This window comes from Nyctibius grandis, chromosome 4, assembly GCF_013368605.1.
Source record: "Nyctibius grandis isolate bNycGra1 chromosome 4, bNycGra1.pri, whole genome shotgun sequence".
NCBI lineage: Eukaryota > Metazoa > Chordata > Aves > Nyctibiiformes > Nyctibiidae > Nyctibius > Nyctibius grandis.
In genome coordinates this window covers 75,535,022-75,557,579 of record NC_090661.1, presented here as the reverse complement: position 1 = coordinate 75,557,579, position 22,558 = coordinate 75,535,022, and the positions used below count along the sequence as shown (strand labels likewise).

Sequence of the window (22,558 nt, the reverse complement as noted above, 5' to 3'; positions counted from 1 at the left end):
CAATAGTTCTTACTTCATGATCATATACACATCTAATTTCTCAGACTAGTACGTTTCAAGGGTGGAAACCCCATTTCATCTGAGTAGCAGATTATCCAAAGGCTGTATTAGTTGAAGTTGTAGTAGTTTTCACTCGTTTTCCTCTTGTACAGACCTTGGTTCAAAATTAATTTAGATCTCATGTAAAGGTTATTTCCGTGCTCCTGGATCTAGTTCACCAATGATGACAGAAAACCCAGATGTTTCTATATTTGTTTTATATTTAGTTTTTAGAGACATAAATGCTTTGGACTGTACAGGAACAGTTAATATATTTTAATCCCATCTAGGTATTTACCTACACTCTGTAGTGCGTATATGACGGTGTTTACCCTCCACTTGAATTGCAGTTGTTCTGGGTTAATGCTTGCAGGGCCGTACCTGCCCAGCAGCCTGTTACCTGCCGTGTTGGCTAACCAGCTTTGCAGAGCTTGTGAGTTGCTCAAGTTGTGAAGTAAGGTGCAGAGGTGGAGGGAAGCATCGAAAAGTGAACTCCCCTTTCCACATTGATTATTCATGAAAGTTGAATAGCCCAGAGAGAAGTAAAAAGTTTTGACTTGATCTCACAGCTTTGCTCTGAGCAAAGGCCTACTGATGTAAAACAAAACAAACCCTAAGCAGCTGATAACATTATTTTATTTATGTTATTTTATTTCTATTTTCTAGACCATCCTACAGAGCTCACTGATATAGCTAGTTTGTGTGTACTAGAAAATAATCCAGACCTTCCTTTTGCCCTGTTTTTGTTTGTCAAAATAGTTTATGCCCTAGTAGAAAGGTGTTATAAGGGAAGCTTTGAATTGCTTAATATTAACTTCTAATTGAATGTAAGATAAAATTGTATACTGGAATGAAAGAGTAATTCAAAAGACCTTTAGTGGGGGAATGTTGTCTGAGATTTGTTGGGAACTATTGAATTCTTTGAGGCCCCTGAATGTTTGTATTATGGAGAAGAAACAAGAAGAAAGAAAAGAAGTGCACTTCTGATGATCCTAAGCACAGGCATCACTGAGGTGTCTCGCAGAGGGCCGGCCATAGTGGCTCTTCTTATCTTTCCTACTAGCTTTCTGTTGCCCTTTTCTGTGAAGTCTTTTAACAAATGAGCTCCACATTCATCTAAACCTCTTTGCCTAGCTTTGAAATAATGGTTTTGTGTTTATGAAGGTCACAGAACAAATCTTCTTCCTTTTTACTTCTTTTGTTCATGTGCTGCTCTGTGTGGAGTGCTGCAGTAATTTGTAAGTTCGCTTGAGGGCCAGATGCAAACTGCCAGTGCTGCAGGTATCAGCATATAGGTACCATTCTGATTCTGGTTTACATCTGATCCGTGCACAATTTGAATGGCTCTGACAGAGTGATTACGTTCAATAATTTTAACATTTCTATGTATGGGGCCGTTTGGCACTATTCTCACATTATATTCATAATAATTAATTGCAGTGTATTGCCATATACAAACAGGGCCAAACAGCAGCTTTAATTTTGCTGCTCTTGCTGTGGGTGATTGTGTTGTGTGCACATCATATGCTTTTGTTCTAATACGCTATTTTTCATTGACTTTGATAGCATCTAATAATTCTTTTTATCATAGCCCTATGTCTGCTTCAAATCTCATGGATGAGTCATATTATCTATCCCAAACACTAACATTTTTAGACCAGCTTTGTTACGTCTGTTTATAGTAGTTAATGTTGTTTTAATATATTTGTAGTAGTAAAGAATTTTAACACCTACATTATTCAAACACACAAGCAATTAAATATTTTTTCAGATTGCTACCTACATATCAGAGTGATAAATTTATATCATGTATCCAAAATTACACAAGATGCTCAGACTCTGTGAAGAAGATCTGATGGTCAGTTTTTGCCATCTATTTTGCTGCTACTTGTTTGTCTACATTATTAGCTAATGGCTTCTAAGCAGAATATATTTCTATAACCTTTTGATAGACAAGGCAATTTAGGCATGGAAAAAAGACGTGATTCTATTTGCATGTAGTATATCTGACTGCATGATATGGGGATTTATTTATTATACTATCTGTGGGTTTAGAAACACAAGTTGGTCTGATGTTGTCAGGGCATGTGTGCCAACATCCACAATCAAATACAAATGGCACCATTTGAACTGTTACAGCTCCAGGTAGGAGACACATTTCCTTGGTGCCTTGATAATATACCTCAACTCTGTAGTTTTCACATCTCAACAAAAAACTCATTTTAATATCTCACTTTAAAAATCCTACAATTCTGACACAGTGCTCTGTACACTGCAGAGCTGTTGTCCGAATCAGTGTGATTCTCCAGTATAGTTGGCTTAGTATTGATTAGCTTGAACAAATTATTCCCAGGTGTTAAGAAAGGATTTTTAACTTAGAGGAAAACAGAGCTCTTCTGCTCCCATCTGCTGTTTGTGGTTTGATACCATAAATAGGCTGACAATTAGCAGTATATTTCCATTAAGACTGTTCATACAGTGCACCAACCTCACAGAACAGGGTTTGGGGAAAGCATCTGGTAGGTGACTCGACAGAGCACTCATATTGAAGTACTGAAGTGTTCCTGTCCTTCAAGGAGCCTTTGCTTGAATCCGACAACACTATATAGCAAAATAATCACCTTAAGTGTCTGTGTGTACTCACCAGCTTTAAATAAAATGTAACTACTCAAAAGTTTTGGTGGAATTGCAAAGTTTTTTGATAGACATTTCCCAGGTAACAAAAAGGAACCAAAATTAAAACCTATTAGTTTCTCTAGCAAGCCACTTATACCTGAACTTTTGTCCCTCTAATGTTTAATACCACATACTGCATAAGTGCAGTGCAAGAAATGTTTTCTACATGCCTGGCTTGCACACCATGACATCCAACAAACATGCAGCAGATGTGCCTAGATTTGGAGTTGTTCCCTTGATATACATATTACCTTCTTGCGAACATGGGAGAACTGCACAGTAATGGGAGTAATTTGTGAACTGACATTTGTTATTTCCTCCATTGAATTATAAGAGATGCTGGACCAATGCTATGTTTTCTGATGAAGTTCACTGCAATAAGTTGTTTAAAGCTTTCAAGTATACAGCCCTGTGAAATTGAAAGAAATAACAAAAAGGAAGGATGCTTCTCTTCTTCCTCACTAAATAGGGGAGACCTACGTAGGTGAGAACAACTTCTTTTAAATAAAACCCCTTTGAGTGCCAGATATGTGTGGATTGCTCACCTGCAGCTGGGACTTCCATGCCTGGTTTCCTAGAGAAAGGGCTCTCAGTAAGATTTGGAAGAACATTGGAGATCTTGGTGTTAATAAACTTTAGATGGTTCATGAAGGTAGGTTGAAAGACTCTTGACACACAGGAGTACCTATTGCCCAGGAGACCAGCAAGCCCATAAGGCAGCAAATGTCACAAACACTGGGAAAATTTTGATTAAAGCTTATGCCCTTTTATCATCGTTTGAGCCTGAAACACGGGACAAGTGGAAATAAGGCTCAAGTAATGCTGCGGCGTAAGGCAGTTACTTACACGGTGTATGAGACACACAGAGTAATCAGAGTAAGTTCAAATAATTCTCTTGCTACATTCTACATTATTTAAAAAGAATCAATATGAGAAAGTATCTTCTGTGTGCAGCAAATATGGTTACTATTCTCAAAATTGGATGCCTAAAGAAATGTAGTTTCCCAAATCAAAGCAGATAAAAACCAGCATCTTTCTAAAAATGTCTGAGAATCCCACATCTTTGACTCCCCGGAGTCCTTTTGTGCAAAACTCAGACCAGTTTTCTAGGCAGCTAAATACAGATAGAAATAAGTACAGCAACTTTCTTGTCATTAGAATAGAAATGTATAATTCACAGACATTAAAACTTTCAGTCAATATTGTAAAAATCTTGGTGTAAATACCTAGAGTCTGCTGCTGCTAGTTTGTTTTTTGACTGCAGTAGAACTAAATTACTTGGTGCGTTAGGGAATAAAGCTATATTTTTTCCACAAATTGATGTACATTCCTTGTCCTGAAGTTGAAGAGAGTAATTAGGTTTTAAGAAACTGACAAAAACTTACAAAATTTTCTGTGCCTTTAGAGAGCAGTAAACACAATTGCATCTGAAACATTTTCCTGTAGTAGACAAGTGAAGGACAGCTTAATGTTCTGTGGAAGGAATAAAGTAACATTTAGCATGAGAAATGTTTACTAAGTGTCATATGTTCATAACATGAGGGAGCTATTAGCAATTCCTTTAATGTTTCTATGAAGCTGGTTATATTTTACAGACCCATATTATCAAATACTCATTTGGAAATAATGGTGCAAAAATCCCTATAGTAATTTCTAAGAAACTCATAGACTTACTCCATCTTAATAGGCATTTTGTGTCACTTATTTAACCAGAAGAGGAGGCTTTCTCCCACAGAACACTGCAGTCAGGTGAAATCTTTTACACCTATGACAATATAAATAATCTAATTCATACGTGGTTCCAAAAACATTCCAGACCATATGTTTTGAAAGTACCGAATATGATTTTGGGGTATGATTTGTACCTTTTTCTGTTTTTTCACAAAAAATACGATTCCTCTCCCCTCTCCTGTCTAGCTTTATGAGACCTCGTCTCAACATAGTTGGGAAAGGACCAGTTTCTCCAGTGTAGAGGTTGGCATTTTCAAAGGACTCTGCGTGACTGACCATGCCAATTGCTACTGAAATTCAGTGTAAGTGCCTAATGACTTAAAACATCTAAGCTCAACTTAGATAAATCTGTTCAAACTCAGTCACCAGCATTCCTGCGGATAAAGGCCAGCCCACCTGCAGAGGCGGTGTGATGCCACTGTGCATACCTGGAGTTAGTCATAAGAGGTGGGACCGGGATTTTATGCAGTGCGAGTCCTGGCTCTGCAGGAACTGTTGTGTTAATGACACAGAGAAGGACAGAAGAATATATTGGTCCGTAGTCTAATTTTCCTGATGGTTCCTCAGTTGTGACAGTGCTGTAATCACCTACTATGCGATTGTGACTGTGGGACAAGTGTAGTCGTTGTCATAGTAGTTGCAGAAGCTCAGGAAAAGAGTTCAGAATTGTAAAAGTAGTTCAAATAGCTATGTCAGGGTTTTGTCTTTGTGTAGTTCTTAGCACAGTCAGAGATCCTGGTATGTGAGGTTAGACTTTTAGATGGCAATATGAAAGAAGTGTGTTGTGTAAAGCCAAGGGGAAAAAAAAAAAAAAAGGAACTTTACAGGAGATGATAGGCTTCAAGAATGAACAGGAACAAAAAAAGAAAATTTACATTTTTTGCAATTACAATGCTAATACAGGTTTTTACTTAAGTAACCAGGATATATTGAGCAAAGTTTACTGCAGTCTCATGGTGGGGCAGGGAGAAGTTGATCTTGGAGTGATCGCATTGGTTTATAATTTTCAACATATATTTACAGAAAACTTCACAAATAACCTTGTCACCGTGAGCTATGAGGCTCTATACGGGCAGCTTCATTTTCATTTGATGTAGTTACAAATTTTCATGAAAACAGCATTACATTTTTAGCAAATAAAACAAGAAAGCATCTTCAAGTCTTCTGACTGGAGACAAAGCATTCTGTGTGGACTTACTGCTTACATGCTGATATTCTGGGATGAATTAAAGTCCTTATACATATTGAACAGTTCTGGTGATTTATGAATAAGTAAATCAGAAAAAATATATCCGCATATAGCAGCAGTATCTAAGATTTACCTGCTCTCTCCTCTCCTTGATGAAAACAACAGGTTATTCAGAGAAAAATAAAGCATTGCTGCACTTGGCTGACACCTAATGCTAAACATTTTGGCCTGGATCTGGTAAAATTCTTAAAAACATTCTTCAGGCATTTAGTAAATTTAATGGAGTAATTTCACTAGGCTATTCATAGATTTGAAACTAAAGACATGTTTATTTGTTTTGCTGAATTTATAGCTATAGTAACAGAAATTGACCTAGGGTTACAATCTGCATTGATTTCCAATATTGTTGATAGCAGTAGAGATTGCAAACGTTGTTTGATGAGACTAAATTTTTTCATTAAAATCCAACCTAGTGCCTCAAAGAGAAATACCAGTCTGTTAGCTGTTGATATGATAATTTAAGATCTTAAAAATGATGGAGAAGAGGCAAGCTTAATCCTCTGAGCCTGAATGCTGCAGATCAGGTAAGCAATTTAAATTTCCAACTTGTTTTGAACGTGTGAAGATGGGAGCATTGCTTTTACTTATTTTCAAAAGTTAGAAACAATCCTTCCACTTTGGTGGTGTGAAGCACAGCAATGAGCTTTTGTCATTCAAAGGGAAAGAAAATCAATACTTTATTCCATTATTCAGCACTGTGTATTATTTATATAACTACAGGCTTTGCTGGATGTTTTTCAAATGTTCCTTTGTTATGGAATTGGTGGGTGGGGGGATTCTGTCCTGAGGCTGTACTGTAGCCTCTCCAGAGCCATACAAATAAATCTCTCTAAAACAGCAAAATAAAATTTTGTGCTTTCTAATAACTGAGATTTGTAAAATACATTAATATGTGCTGATGCTTTTTCTTTTTGATACTGGAAAAAAACAAACTAAGCTCTCAGAGCATTTGGTTAGTTTGCTAAGTCTGATAACCTCCTGTGGATGTCAGAGAACGGGAGCAATGCACCCTTCCTACTGAATAGAGAAATCCCTTGTCCTATAACTATGTGCTCACATGCAAAATGAGGCACCAAAAAATAATATACTTTCTCATATATATATATATATGTATATGGAACCAGCTACAGTTTTAGCTTTGTTAAATATGCAAATGGACTGATAACTGTGTGCTGTCAAACATAACAAAACATAATGGATAAGACAGCAGCAGTTTGTGTGTTTAGATAGTATCCTAATCTAGCTGCCTTGTGAATTGAAGGATTTCTCTTCATTTCAGACCAATTTTGATCAGTCTAATACTTAAGAGTTAAACTTTGTCCTGTTCCTTCCAGCCAGATAATCTGGTCAGAGTACTTGAGCTGTCCCACAGTAGCTTGCAGCATATTATTGTGTTGCATTTTCTGTTCATGACAATAATGTACCAAGGACAATTTAACAAATCTTACAAGTTTATTGGAACTGATAAATTTAATTTGCAGAGCAAAATACTTTGCTGTTGCACTGGTTCCCTAAAGCTGTCTCCTTCATGCCGAAGTTAACCTATCCTTAGAACAGATTAAAATGTCTGTAGTGGTCTACAATGAGTATTTTCATGTTCAAGATTTTTCTTCTATAAATCAGTGAGATTTACATGTTGAGCTTATATTTCTATTCGTAATGTAGCTTAGAATGTACCTGGAATAATGAAACCTGTCTTTAAATGGGGAAAAATCTCCATGTTAATATGCCTAAGAAAAAAGCCCCAGCAAGCTACAATCCAGATGCAAGGCTGCATGTTCTATGTGAAGCCCTAATAAATTAATCCATTAGTGAGTGAGAATTTATACTCTCTTGTGCTTGTTATCAAGTATTCCCAGGTGTGTATGTATTCATAAAGTATAAATTAAAATGGCTTTAATACTAGCAACAAATTCGCAAAGTGCAAGGACCATAAGGCACAGTATTTTTCCCACATTAACAACGAAATACAGAAATATTCATAAAGTAAAATATGAAAGTGAATAATCTTCATGTCTGAGTAATATGTTAGTTCATAAGAACGTAACAATACCATAAAGAAAGAAGAAATCACAATAACAAAAATAAAATACAGTCGCGTTATTTGGTTAATGACCCCATCTTGTGGAGCAGCACCCACGCTCCAGCACATTGATAGCTCTCATATACATTTTTGTTGAACTGAGTCCTTAAAGAAACTGCATTGCTTGATGGTGAATTTCTTGGCATTGCACTTGCTGTGTCCAAGGAAGTGCTCTGTGGGCAATTTATCATTTATATGTTAGACTGTATAGAAATATAACAGTCCTTTGTTACACTGTGACATGTCAGGGATCAATACTTTACGTTTCTGTGTTTGGTTCAGTCTCAGGTCACCCCCACAGCTCACTTTCCCCTCCATTGCCCGCTCTGTGCAGTTCCCAGTGCCATGCCTGTCTCACACATGGACCTGCTGGGAGAGGGTCTCGCCATTGTTGAGAGAGGGAAAACCCATCTCCAAAACTGGAGCTTGCAAAATCATCTATTTTCACCACAGCTGTGCAAGTGAGTGTAACAGCTGGACTGGTGCTTGGTCACCAAGGGGCAGACTAATGATGGTCATAACCTGTTCCACGTACTTCTCCCCATCCCTCCTTTCCCTGCTGTCAGCGTGAGCTGGGTGAGGGCAGGTAAAGCAGCCCCAGGACCCCTGGGGCATCTTGCCACTGCGTTTCCAGCAGGGAGGTTTCTGACCCCTTTTACCAGTATGAGATTCCAGCCAGTCCTCGGCTGGAAATGGCAGGCTGCAGTACAGAGGCTTTACTCCAAGAGAGCCAGCATTCGCTTTCTGCCTTCTGAAAAGGTGGGGGGGGGGGCCTTGGAGGCAGCCTTTGGCAGGGGCCAGCTCAGATAAGGGCTTGGGGGTTCGAAGCAGTCGTTTGCTCTCCTTTGCTGATTTTTTTCAGATGCAGAGATGTGGGGTTTGAGTTTGTTTATTTTTTTGTGGTATTTTGTTGATTTGGTTTGGTTTTTTTCCTCTAGCTAGTGGAGTAAACATCTTAGAAAGATAAAAACATTAAGAGCGAAACAATGGGTATGATTAATGACTGCTGACCTTTTTTCTAGCACCTTTCCTTGCCTTGTGTCCCCGATTCAATATGCTGAACGCTTTGGTAAACGCTGTTGCTGCAGGAGGCATATTTGTATTAAGGAAAACAAGTTTCAGAGTTAGGGTTTTGATAACTTGTGAGTGCAGCTGAATTTCTGCAGTGAGGGGGGGAAGGAAAGGAAGAATGCGAGTACATTCGGGCTCTTGGGAGGATTTTTCTTTTTTCTTTTTTTTCTTTTTTTTTTTTTCTTTTTTTCTTCTGAAGTTGCAGAACAGCCCAAGTAGTGCTGTTGTTCCTGAGATCAGAATGTCTTTTGTTTTTTAAACACAGAGGCTTGATACTCAAGCCAGGGAACGAGGGGAAGGACATGGAGAATGGTCATGTTACAACCTGTCTTTTTGCAGTTGTAAAAAAAGAGAGAGAGGGGAAAAAAAGGACAAAACAAACCACCGACCATGGTTTGCTGCATTTGAGCAGCACTTGCATGATACCTGGTGGCGTGGAAGGCTTGTTTGCAATGTGTGGTCCCTGCAGTGCCGCTGTAGCCTGTGGCATTTCTCACTGTGCAGCCAGCGGGCTTGGCCTGGCTCCCGGCCGCCTCTGGTGCAGCCTCCCTGCCCCGAACGCGAGGGTGGGCGCAGAGGCCGGCTCACAGGCTTGGACGCTGTTGCCATTGTACGTGTGCCAGCGTGCGCTAAACCCGCAATTATAATTTTATCATTTTCTACTCCCAGATAGCTGCTCACAGAGCTTGTTGAACTATGCTTAATGATACAAATTGGCAGCTTGGATATTTTACTGTAAAGGTTTATCCCATTAGTCAGCCTTTCGTCATAATCTGGGTAAATCAGCTTTGTCATCAATATATGTTACGCTGGTTGCTGAAGTTGCTTTCCAGGCACATGAGATACTTAAAATAAATAACCTGACATGTTTCCGTCCTCTCCAGTTGAACACGTTTCCCAGGAAGGCTACAGATACCCTTGACTCTCACTTACATATAAGCCACTTAAAGACAGACTAAAATGCTTTTTCCCATCTTTTTAAAGGAAAAGTGTACTTTGTGTGCAGTTTTTGAGAAAGTGGCTTTTAACCATGTTGGTGAACTCAATGAGGAGATTGCAGGCTGCAGATGGAAAACACGTAGAGAACATGTGTAGCCCAGTTAGGAAAGGAAGATTGTTTTTTCAGCTGTTCTGCATAGGCTTAAAAAGGTGATATTGCATGATCTTGCTTCATGTGTGAATATTCTTAGCTCCTTGGAGACCAGATTATGGTGCTTTGATCTCTGTTAACATTTTTTAAAGCAAGCAGTTGTTGGCTGCATCTTGATCTAGTTTACAGACGGATGCAAGGTGTGAATTGCATGCAGATAATATTTGCAGATTTCACAGATACAGAAAATTAGAGGAAAAAAACTCGTTACAAATCTCTGTGAACACAGTATGTTGAATGCACTATTGATATTTCTGATCTCATGCTCTTATAAAAAATTACATCCCTGTGTGAAATGTATCAGGGATGTTTGTACATGATGCTTGTACATGAATGCAAGAATACAGATTGGAAGATTGTAATGTGAAATACATATATGTATGATTTTGAGTTATGTATTTAATACCAAAAAGAAAGATTCATTTGGGTGTCACTAGACTTGCATAATGCACCTGTCCTAACACCATGCTAATAAGGTATTTATACCACATAGCATCATCTTGTGTGCTTTTGAGATGCATATTATGTCTTTTGCATGAAGATAAATATGGAGTTTAGCGACTATTATATAAATTTGAATGCTAAGTGAACTGAGCAAGCTGATGCTCGATGCCTTCTCCTGGAAGGACTGAAAGAGGTTGCAAAGGGTGAATCACACTCAGCATTTTCAACAGAAACCCAAATATTTCACATTCTCGTCACAGGTACCGGAGCTGACAATTCATGCGATAATATGTTTAAAATTACTCTTGCTTTATGTTGGAAAATCTTCTTTTAACTTTGCTGTATAGTTCTTAAGTTGACTTTTGAAAGTTGCAGTACATTAGTTAATGGGATCGAGTGTTTCACACAGCTCCCAGTAGTACCTCCCAGCTCCAAGCATGAGCCAACACATCAGTCTTCCTCTGTCTTTCCTGTAACCCTCCTGCTCTTTCCCTACTGCCTTCCTCTCCACACACACTGCTCTTGGAAACTTTGGCAAAATCACGTATTCATCTGTTCTGTATTGAGGAAATATGACTATAAATTGAAAGAAAGACAAACACAATTAAAATATTTTGCTTTTATTATATTTTAAAGGGAAATGTTGCATTTTTCTCAGGAAAAAAAACCTTCTTTGTTCTTTATAATGCAAATTATTACCTCCCTTGGAAAAGCAAAATATTTCAAGTCTAACATAGAAGAGAATTGCATTCTGCAGCCTTTCTGAACATCTGGCCTTCCACAGTTTCGGTTTGGACTTGAAGCTACTACTCCTTATGCTCCCCGTTCTGAAAAGTCAGTTATCATTTTTTCTGTTGCCGTGTCCCTGCATTGTTATTCTTTAATCGCATATCAACTTAAACATACTTCCTATCTACTTAAAATTAATAAGTGTTTTACATAAATTTAAATCTACTTTGCACTAAAACATCTGTCTGTTAGAGACGTACCATATCTTAATGTGTCGTGTGAAAAAAGGGTCCTGAAATGGCTTGAACTCTGTGGTAAATTCAGTCAATATTCTAAAAGCATTAAAATTTTTGCTTCCGTTCTAAATGTCTTGATATTATTGCATCGTATCAGTCAGATGGCTAAGTTGGGAACATAGCTACTATTTCCTGAAGTCAGGTTTTCTGTTACACAACAGATAGCAGTTGTGCGATCACGTTGGGTGCAAGCATGGCCACTGTGCTGTAATGAGCGCTGCAAAACTCAGTAAAAGCCTTCCATTCATCTCTTTAGGTTTTGATCTCTGTCGGAGAAAATGAAAGCAAGAACCTTGTCTACCTAATGATAGTAGTTAGCAGGTCGAGAGGAGAGTTTCAGGAGGAAGAGAAAATGAAATTCCTGTAGGTAGCTGGCTTGAGGCACTTCAGTCAAATATAAATATAATGAGTAAAGGCGTCTGTGTCCTTCCCCAAATACACTTCCCTTCTGTGACAGCTCAGTGCCCTAAATTCCCATCTTAGGATTGCTCTTCGAAGGGCAGAGATCTGCTTTTCTTTTTGACCAGTAACCACACAGTGGGCCCTGACCCTGCATTGTGTTCTGCAGCTCTGCCATATACTTATTGAATGCTACCAGTGATGATAAAGGTGATATTGACATTGTAGACTATTTCTAACATTTCTGTCTCTTTTTTTTCTTTTTTCTTTTACATGCTTTCTTGGGTATAGCAGACCATTTAGGAATTGAATTCATGGGTAAGTTTTCATTTCTTCTCCTTTCACTTGCTAATATTTCTCTTGGTGCCTTATGCCAAAGCACATGGAAGTTAATGGGAAGATTCCCATGACCTCCATCAATGTATTTTGGATTGGGCTGCTGTTATATTTACCCATTACATTTGAAATTATATGAAGGTTTAATTTTTCTCTTGTCCACTTCTAGGGAGCTTAAAAACTGCATAATGATTTTTTGGTATTTTATTGGTGTTTAATGAAACATAATATAAAGATTATATGGCCACATCATGACATTTGAGGAATAATATTTTATATGAGATTTAAGGGAAGTGTTAATGCATATCTTCATGTAAAGGAAACTAAATTTTAAATTAAAATTTTTTTTTTTCAGAATTTGGTGTTGATTACAATGTTGAATGTAACTAGGTTTAATTTCATTAACTTTTGACAGACAAGTCAGATGATTACTTTTAAGAAAAGGGACAAATATCTGTGATTCTGTGAAATAAGTTAACTTCAGGTTAGGAAAAAGCTAAAGCAGGAGTGAATAATTGCTTCTTATAATTTTGGAAAGGAAAAGATGATGTTCTATTGACTCAATTGCTGCCCTGTAATGTATTTGTAGCCTGATGGAATGATAGGCTTAACAGGTCACTGCTTCACCTCTCAGCTGGTGATCTGCAGAGAGCATAGGTATTTCCTCGAGGAAGCTGAGGTTTGTCCTTAGCAGAGTTAGTGGACTGGTGCATCATTTGTGTAAAACCAGCTTGCATAAACCATTAAATGTGACTGAAAATGCTATAATAAAAACCTTGTAAATTCATATCAAAGTGATAAAAAATATTTTTAATCTGTCCTTTCCCTACATTGAGTTTTACTTATTTTTTTTTGGATTTTAAAAAGAAAAATATGATAGCCTAGAGATTGTAAGGGGTGATATGGGGATTTTGTTGACAAGTTGAGTATAAGTTCTTGTGAAACCAATATGGTGATGAGTATTAACTGCATGGCAGGCTGCATTAGCAAAAGGATAGCCAGCAGGTTGAGGGATTTTTTCCTACTGATTTTGGACTTGTGTGGCATACCTAGAGAACTGTGTCCTCTCTAAAGAGTTCTCTTTAGAGAACTGTTCTGTGATCTCCAGAAGTTTAGTGTTTCACTTCACTTTATATGAAATTTTAAAAGTAACAGGTGTTTTCTGCAAGTTTTTTCACAGACTTAGTGGACAAGCACAACTGGGAAATGGTTACTTTAAAGGCTCTGCATATATCCCAGTTTTACTGCTTAACTTGTAGGCAGCAGTCTTGAGGCATACAAATTGGAGGACAAATATATACATAAAAGAAACAGGAGAAGGAATATACATAGGATTCTTAGAGTGAGCCTTTCCATAGGAAGCAGGAAAGTGTTACTCAGGAAGCAAAGCTGAATGATTTTAACTTTATTTTGAGCATTTTAGTTTCCTCTTTTTTTTTTTTTAAGACATCTCTTTAAGGCTTGAAATAAAGCCAACGCCTGAAGTCTTGGCTCAGAGTAGACTTCTCATATGAGTAGCTTTCTGATTTTCTTATTTAATATTGGAACAGATCTTGATGGTACAGAAATTAATGAAATCTTGTGTCTCTAGCCTGAAAATATTATGACAGCAGTCTGAAATCAGGCTTGAGGTGGTTTTCTGTATGCTAGAAAAAGGCAAGTTTCAGAATCAGATGCAAAAGTGAGATGCTTTTGCTTCTTAAACCCTCCTCCAATCTTTTTGAAGAATTACTTAGGAAGTGTAAGCACATATGGAATCATTACTGCACTCGTAGCAAAGTACAAATCCCCACCCGGTATACAGAGATATCAGGTGACAATATCCTCCTCAAATTAGGGCCACTCATGCAAAGCCTCTCTGATGAGTTTACTTCTGTACTGTAGAAAATAATTGCAATTAATAGGAAGAGTATTTTCCAGTCATGAAAAATAAGAACATATAGATTCTGCAGAGCTTAGCATTCTTTGCACGTGATCCAGTGAACACTCTTTCTCATGTTTTCATTGCATTTGTGGGCTCAGTTGCCTGAGGAATTCCATTTCCATCGTCATCTTCCAGAAATTTTTCTTGAAAACCATGTAAGCCTGGATTCCCAGGGAAGCTTGAACTCCTTCCACAGTAGGTAAAGCTAAAATCTCATGTAGGTAGGAACATCTGTCTATAGAGGTGCCCCAGGGGACAGATAAAATGTATGCTAGCTACACATCTAGCTTAGGGTACATTCACCAAGAAAAGTAGATGAGTGTAGTAATTTTTTTTTTTTTTTTTTTGGCTAGACGCTCAAGAATCATTTGAGTGCATATACCTACCCAGTCCTTTTACTGTCCTATTAGGGATCTGTTGTCCATGAACTTGTGTATCCTTTTGTGAACCAACTGATACTGTCTTCCCTCACAAGTTCCTGTGGCAGCCAGTTCTAGAGCTCAGTAGTTAGAGGCTGTGTACGTTGCTTTTCCATTACTGCTTCCTACCAGATCCTTAGCTCTCACATGTAGGACTTACTGAACAAGAGTTATGCATTCAGTTTATCTACCACACTGACTGTTGTGTTAACCTCTCTCATGTTCTCACGCTCCCTTCCCCTTTTGGATATTGTCAGGTTTATGTTCTATACAATATTCAATATTGTGCATTCCGAAGCATGAATGCCTGATACTCTAATATTGTTGCTGGCTTTGGTTCGCAGTGTCTGTTTCTTTGTATGGATAGCAGAGATAAATTCAGGCATATTAATGTGGCATATCTGTTTTTAAATGTTGCAAATGTAACAATTAATGTACATTTCTGAGGTATGCATGTGCAGCTTCTCTTGACTTAAATGAAAGCTAAGTACAAGGGACACTACGTCCTTAAAAATGTGCATTTAGGTATTGCGATCAGAGTGGCCAAGCTTTATGAAATTTCTGGTGATAAGGAAATGTTTTATACTTTCTAATACTTCAAAGGACAAAAAAGTAAGTCTTGTGTTTGATACTCACTTGTGAGAGCTAGATTCAGTTTCCATCTCTGATGCGATCTTCCCCAAAGGCTTTGGGCAAGGTATTTTAATATCTCTGTGCCTTAGAGTCTCAGTTACAGTAATTTTTGTCAGCCTTTCTGCATTTAGATTCCTCAGCTCTCTGGGGAATCTCTTTCAGAAGTGTGTTACACAGAAACTATTTCTTCCTTGCAAGGGGGTGCAGACTTCGCTGCCTCCTTTCCTGTGCTCCCCGCTGCCTTGTAAAAGAGCACCGTGGTGCGTGGGAGAATAGTGTACAGCTCACGCAGGAGTGCAATGCACATGGTCTGGGTTGGTGTACGTGTCTGCATGGTTCCCAAAGTGTCTCACCAATGATGATGCATGCAATTTTATTTAAATTTCCAACACAAACGTAGGTAAATATTATCACAGTGTTCCTACAAACTAGAAATCTACTCATTGTATTAACAGTTTCACGTCAATTGAAAGCAGGCTGGCTGTTGGTAATGCTCATGTGAGGCAGCGAGTTTGTAAAAAATGAAAGATTGAAAGAAGCAACTTTTATTCTATGAGAAAACTAAGTGTATTGTTGCATTAGATAGCATGGGGATATGAGTATCTACAGCTTATTATCATTTTTTGACCCAAGTGGTTAACCACGCTGCAGGGCTGAATGGTTTATTTTTGTCTGATGGAAAATTTGATGATGAAACCAATATCTCTGATAGCCAACATGGCTGATCAGGTTACTTTGGTGCAACAGGTAGCAGTTGAAAGCTGAATTGTGGAGATGTGGTCCCAGATGCAGAGTGAAATCATTGCTTTAACTACCAGATACAAGGAGATGTAAAAGCCTGAAAGTGATTGTTGGAGATAGTGTTCTGGGCAAAAAGTCAGTGCCTGAGACAAGGAGTCATCAGTTTTACTTATTTCTTACGCTGAGAATAAGTAGAGTTAAGGTGTGTTAAGAGTTGTGAAGGTGAGTGAGTAGAGGTAGTAGAGTTAAGGTGTATGAAGGTGAGTGAGTATTGGAATAACCTGCTACAATGAACAAACATGACTATTTCAGCAGTTCACCCACACCACCTAATCTAATGATTTAGAATCTTTATCTTTTGTTCTGTAACAGTAATGTACAATAGATATAGTTGAAAATAAAATGCCCCAAGAAGGTGCAACAGGAAAGTCGCTACAGTTTTGATGGAAATACGGTCATTACATGAAATAGTCCTCATCCTTAGGCTGCTTAGCAGTTAAACCAGTATCAATGGTGTAAATAATTATGAAGTGATATCCTGAATCTCCCCATGCGTGAACTGCAAAACTAATACAGCAGTTGCTGTATTTACTGACTACTTTTAACTTGCTGATACTTAGGCCTTACACAGGAAATAAATATTTTTCCTTAGAAGTAGTTATCTTTTCTGGAAAAATCAGAAGAAGCTTCACTGAAGTCAGTGGAGTAAGGATGATATATAATACCCTTGTAAATGGTGAATCATTAAATAAAAATTAATTGAGCAGAGCAATAAAGTAACTCAAGAAGAGGATCCTATTAAAAGTTATATATCTTTTTCCAATGACTACAATGTGAAATGTATTCAGTTTTCTGTACTCTGAGCAGTTGTTAATATTGGAGAAGATGGTGCATGCTTTATTTTCACTGTGCTGATTCTCACTGCCTCCTCATTGCGATAAGGCAGTTGTATGCCTAAGACTCCAGGAACACATAATCCAGTTAACTAAAACTGACTCTGTGACCTTGTGTTATGCACTCTGACAGATGCATTTTGATTTTTCCAAACCGCAAACGTTGGTTTTGCTGATGGGCAGTATAAGCAAGACTGCAACAATTTAGTATTTTTCCTCTTTGCGAAGAAATGAAAAGGCAAAGTTCATTAGTCCCTGCGCAGCTCACAAAATGTGCAGCTGGTGAGCTGTCCTCTGAAACTCAATGTCTTGTAGCAGCAAACAGATGGTGAAAATAAATAAGCAGTGTTTGCATGGATGGTCCTTGCCTTAGTTACCATTTAGCAGCTCTTATCTGTTATAAAACCCTATAACACTCACTGGAAGAGAAGATGAATGTTCAATTAAATGAGCAAATAATATACGTGTTCTAAAGGACATGTGTTTAAAAAAAAAAGTTCAGTTTTCCCTGTATGCCTCCTTTAAAGTGTAAAGCAGATACATCCTTTTGTGGTAATACAGCACACTGACAGTTTTATGCTGCTGTTTACACAAAATCTATTAGAGATTCTGATCACAGTCATCTCCCAGTACTATCAAAGCATATCTGTCTAATGATTATATTGATAATCATAAGCATTTAAAATATTTCATCTGTACTCCTTTAGTAAATTCCTGAAGAACTAAGAGGGGCTATCCTGACAGTCATTGATACTTGTAATGTTTACTACCGTTGTTGTCATCACTCCTTGAATCCCTTTGTTCTTCATCCTGCCCCAAATTTTCATTACCTTCTTCTGATTTTACCTTTTCAAATTTAGTTTTAGCTTTGCTCTTGGGACCTTGTCTTTCTGTTTGCTTTGTGAAATACCTGTCCTTTTTAAGTATGCTGCAAAATAACCATCGTATCCTGAGGCATGAAATGGCTTTAGATCTTCAGTGCTTTCTTTGAGATTCTTTTAGCTGGGAAGAAGAGTCATCACCTCTAGAGAAAAGAGACATGAGCACCAAAAGAGAGCCTTTTATAGAAACAACTGATGTCTGTGTGATGTAAGAGTAATGGATGAAGCAGAGGTTCCTCAGGGGCTGGAGGAAGCTCTGCCAGTGGTTGTACCTGTTTAGGAAAATGTACCTCTCAAATGAAAGTCAAGGTGCGTCTGGTGAACATATTGCAGGCTGCCTCACAACATCTCAGCTGAGTTGGGGGGATATGGTTTGGTTTTGGTTTAATGGGAGGGAGAGATTTATCCCTAGATGTTTTGTGACCTAGCTACCATCTTGGTTCAGCACTATCATCTGTACATTTTTTGGTATTTCATTTTCCCAATTTATCTGCATCTATCAGCAATGAACTGGGTAGGATTAACTTACATTAACTTACATTATTTTTAAAAGGCAAGACTAAGATTACCATGTGGTTAACTTATGTGTGCCGTTAAATAGCCTGTAGTGCTTTATCAAAATAGTAATGCTGTGAACTGTGTGGATAAAATGGACAAAATAATGTTAGTATGTGTAACTTACTCTCTCACCTTCCTCTCTGTTTGGTTTCTTCTGCTTTGTCTAACTGAAACTATTAATCATTTGTGATGAAACTTATGGAAACTAAAAAAAAATTGATAACACAGTATGTTGACAAGTTTAGAAAGCCAGAATTGGTCTGAGCTTCTCTGTTTTGCTGGGGTCTGGGTTGGAAGGAGGCGCTAGTTGCATTAAGCAGGGTACCAGTCTGTAAAAGTGGGTGTATATCGGCTGTAATGCTACGTGCAACCATTAGCCCATCACTTCCCATGTGAATGTGTACTGTGTATCATGATGTGCTGATTGGGGGGTACTAGTAAGGTCAAAGTCTTATCTGTGCATTAGAAAAGAGAATTTGTGAAGCCTCAAAAATTGATATTGTGTGCAAGCCTCCAGGTAAGTTTCCGTGCAACTCCTAGTGCCAGGTACAAACCTCTTCTGCGTGGTGCTGGTTTCAAGAACAACTGTGCTGTGTTGTCATCTCAGGGAGAAAGGATGTGTGCTTCAAGGCTGGATATCAACAAAGGACACAGCGTCTCATCTGCATACAGAGGGGCTGTATTATGTCCCTATGTATGCAAATTATGTGTACATTCTGGTTTGGGATTAGGCATGTGGCCTAGGTTCCTGCATGGCTGGTGTATCTCAGAGGTAAACACTTTATTGTGACATACAGGTAATTGGATGGCACCAACACTGAGCAGACAGCTGTGTATTTAAATGTGACCTTATACCCAGTCAGTCTCATAACCTGCATTTTGAATGTGGTATTTAGGTAAATGCTTCGCTGAGTTTGAGGAATTGTTAAAACTGACAGCACTAGGGTATGCTAATGCAATTAGATGACTTGCAATGTTGAGATTTTACTTTTGCCCTTGTTTGGGCTCAATTGCAGTTTAACCAGATGCAAAAATATGTAGACAGGGACTTGTATATATTGTACGCTGCTGAAACAAGACTAGCAGGACAAAGACGAGGTCTGCATGTCAAAGGTGATGGTAGAGACAGCTGCCAGAAGACTTACCAGTGAGACTTTATATTTCCAGTTGAGAGAGGACCTGGGAGGAGGCTTCAAAGTAGTAAGTACAATCCGGATGTGCCCATGAGAACTTAGAATCCATTGTTAGGCTTACTAGAGTGGGTTTTTTTTTTGTTAGTAGAAGGTTGTTTACTGTGTACTGAAGTTATCTTGCTACAGGAGAGGAGGCTGCAAATGCCACAGCTGTGCCCTGTTTTCGCGGCCAACGTGAATCAGTGTTACTTTGTCCTTTTCCTACTTGGAGGTGTTATGTAGATGTCAAGTCTCATCCAGTAAATGATGCAAGGATTCAGAAAGCAGAAGGTAAGTATCACAATAAATGTTCCATGACAATGGTGTGCTTGTAATGTATATTATGGTTGTATAGAAAAATTGATGTTTCTGACAGTGAAGTAAATCTTTCTGTGTCCTCTGTGCCTAGAATGAGTAGAGACAGTGTCCTGCCAGTAATTGCTGGAAGCAGCGGAGAAGGGGTAAGCAGTGTGGAAAATTTGCCAATGCACTGTGTAGAGCACTAAATTATTTTTTCATGTACTTCCTTTTCTTTTCTTTTGCAGGAGCTGTAGGATATTGGCACGTGGAGAAGTGCAGAGATATTTTTTCTACTCTGGCTGATTGTTTTTAATAAAGTTATTTTTCTAATAATTGAAAATTGCCTCATGATCCCATTTCCTGTCCCCACCAGCATCAGTTTGTCCCCATTTCAAAACTCACCTGTCTGTGCTGAAAATTGCTGTTTGTCCAGTTACCCAGGGTATCTATCAGTATTTGCTTCTGACTAGACAGCCCAAAGGTTATCTGGGAAACAAACCTGAGCAGCAGAAAAGGAAGGGGGGAAAAAGCAAGTAGTGTGTGTGTATTGTTCTTGTATGCTCAGTTCTTAACAACAGCTTAAATAATCACAGAATTGCAAACTGTCACATGCAGATGACAGATGAGCTTTTTTGTTTACCAGTGCTGACTTTTCATCTTTGAATGGTAAAGTTAATCACCATGAGGTATTTTCATTTAGTTTGGATTCAGAATTTTCAAACACCATTGTGATCATATCTGTGTAGTTTAGTCACTGTGTTTGTATTTATTGTATCAGTTATTCAGTATTTCTTATATGAATTAATATAATCCTTTTTTATTTTTGTGATAAGTTAATTATGTACTACTCCATGCCTACATTGCCAAGTAAACTATTGTAATATAGCATGACTCTCTGGTTATTCTTTCAGGTGTCTTGTAATTTTGCTTTTCACATTCAAATAGAAAGGAAAATCAAAATGGAAACATAAAATAATAACCTGCTAATAGAGGAGCATAAAATTGTGACAGTATTGAAGTTCTCAGCAGAATTAACTGAAACAATTTAGGGTCTTCACTATTTGACAGTGAAATACAAAAAACCACAATCCACTCAAAATAACAGATAGAGAAGAGCTAGACAAAATGAATTAGACCAAGCAGTTTGTAGAGGAGACAGAAATGAGAGAAAAGGAGTTTATTTGCAATTAAGAGCACTAATAATTCTATTAGTAGTTTCCCACACATTGCTGTTAATGGCTAGGACTGTAAGTTCTTTCCTTCTGTCATTGAAATAGTGACCTTAGTCTCCAAAAGTACAAGCTTGTAAGACAGGAAAAGAATATGAAGTTAAATCGGCTGAAGAACTTCCATACTGCGGTGCTGAACGCTGCCCTGCCTGAGCATTACCTCCATCCTGTGCGGTGGCCAGCTGCACTTGCAGCCTTCTTGCCAGTCTGCTGTGGCATGGGATTAGCACCAAGTTCTTCAGTGCTGTAAAGACTTAAGTATCTCCATGCAAGTGAAGAGTATTTAAAATTGATGCCTACAAAGACTTTGGGTGTTTTCAGAGTGTTAGTTGACTGGAAACTTGGAGAATTGCAGTGTTGAAATTAAGAAGAGTTACTTTTGCCTTGCTCATGATTTCTGACTAAAACACATGGAAGTCAATGGATCTGCAGAACTTGAAATCAAGATCGAGTGTATGACTGGATTCACATATGAAGTGAGTTTGTCCTTTTCCTGATTGACTCCAAATACCTAAAACTGAAAAACAGATAAATCCTTCAACAGTAGTTAGAAAAGCTAGCTTGTATAAGTAATTTTGTGTAATTGTGCAAAGATAGGAGTATCTTCCTTTCCTCTCTTGAAATTTCTGTCTTCTTCTCCCTACCTTCTCTCTTTTGTACCCACCTCATTCTTTTCTTTTTTCTGTGCCCCTGCAGTTTCATAAATTTACTGATCAATGTAACTTACTCCATTTAAGTGTGTTGCTGTTTACAGGAGTAACTACGAATCAGTTGTATCACAACTGCTCTGTTTAGTTTTAATGGAGAGTACGACACGCACACACTGAAGTTTTACTCGTTTATAATTGTAATGTATCCAGAAGCAATACAGCATTTGAAAAATAGTAGTTGCAATATGTGCTGACTTGCCCAGATCATAAACTATGGATGCTCAGAAAATGAATACAGCAGTGTTAATACAGTTAATCAGCTTTAGAAAAACAAAAATATGTATTTATCACTATAATATACACTTGCATGGAGTATTAATGAAAAAATACCAGCTACTTCATTTTCTGCATTTATTCTACACTGTACTTGTTACTCTCATTCAACTAATTTAGATTTGTTTTCAGGATAAGGACAATTTGCCTCTGATGAGAAAAGTTTAGATGTCTTGTGCCACGTTTTTCTTTGAGTCTTTAAGATAGAGTCTATGTACTGAATATAAAGCCAGCTGTGCTGGAATTTTTGTACATTACCGTGGGCTTACAGGGTAGACCTTTAAAATTGTTGAGCTAGAAATAGTTGCATGTAGAGCATTGTTAGAACGTGTACAATAAAAAAAATAAGACTTTATTGAATTCAAATGAATAACCTTCCTGAGTGAGAATAACCCAGTGACTCCTGCTAATTTTGCTGCATAAAGTTGCTTTATGCTTCTGTACTTTGGGCAATGTGCTTAAGACAAAAAGAAGAAAGTGTCCTCAGTTAACTGTTCTTTTAATGAATGATGAAGAAAAAAACACCAAAACAAGTAAATATTTTATTTCAGTCATTTTTTTCTTGTCGATCTCTGTAGTGTGCTTTTAAAATTTCTTTTGCCTGATGGAGAGTCTCTTTTCA

At 37.9% G+C, this 22,558-nt stretch overlaps 1 protein-coding gene across 1 annotated transcript in view; it reads left to right on the top strand.

The window, feature by feature from the left end:
- NRG3 (neuregulin 3) overlaps positions 1–22,558 on the top strand; it is a 430,890-nt gene that overhangs the window by 338,175 nt on the left and 70,157 nt on the right. The window contains exon 4 of the mRNA XM_068399414.1: positions 12,159–12,185. Within this exon, the coding sequence (XP_068255515.1) occupies positions 12,159–12,185 (27 nt within the window). The remainder of the gene's footprint in view (positions 1–12,158; positions 12,186–22,558) is intronic.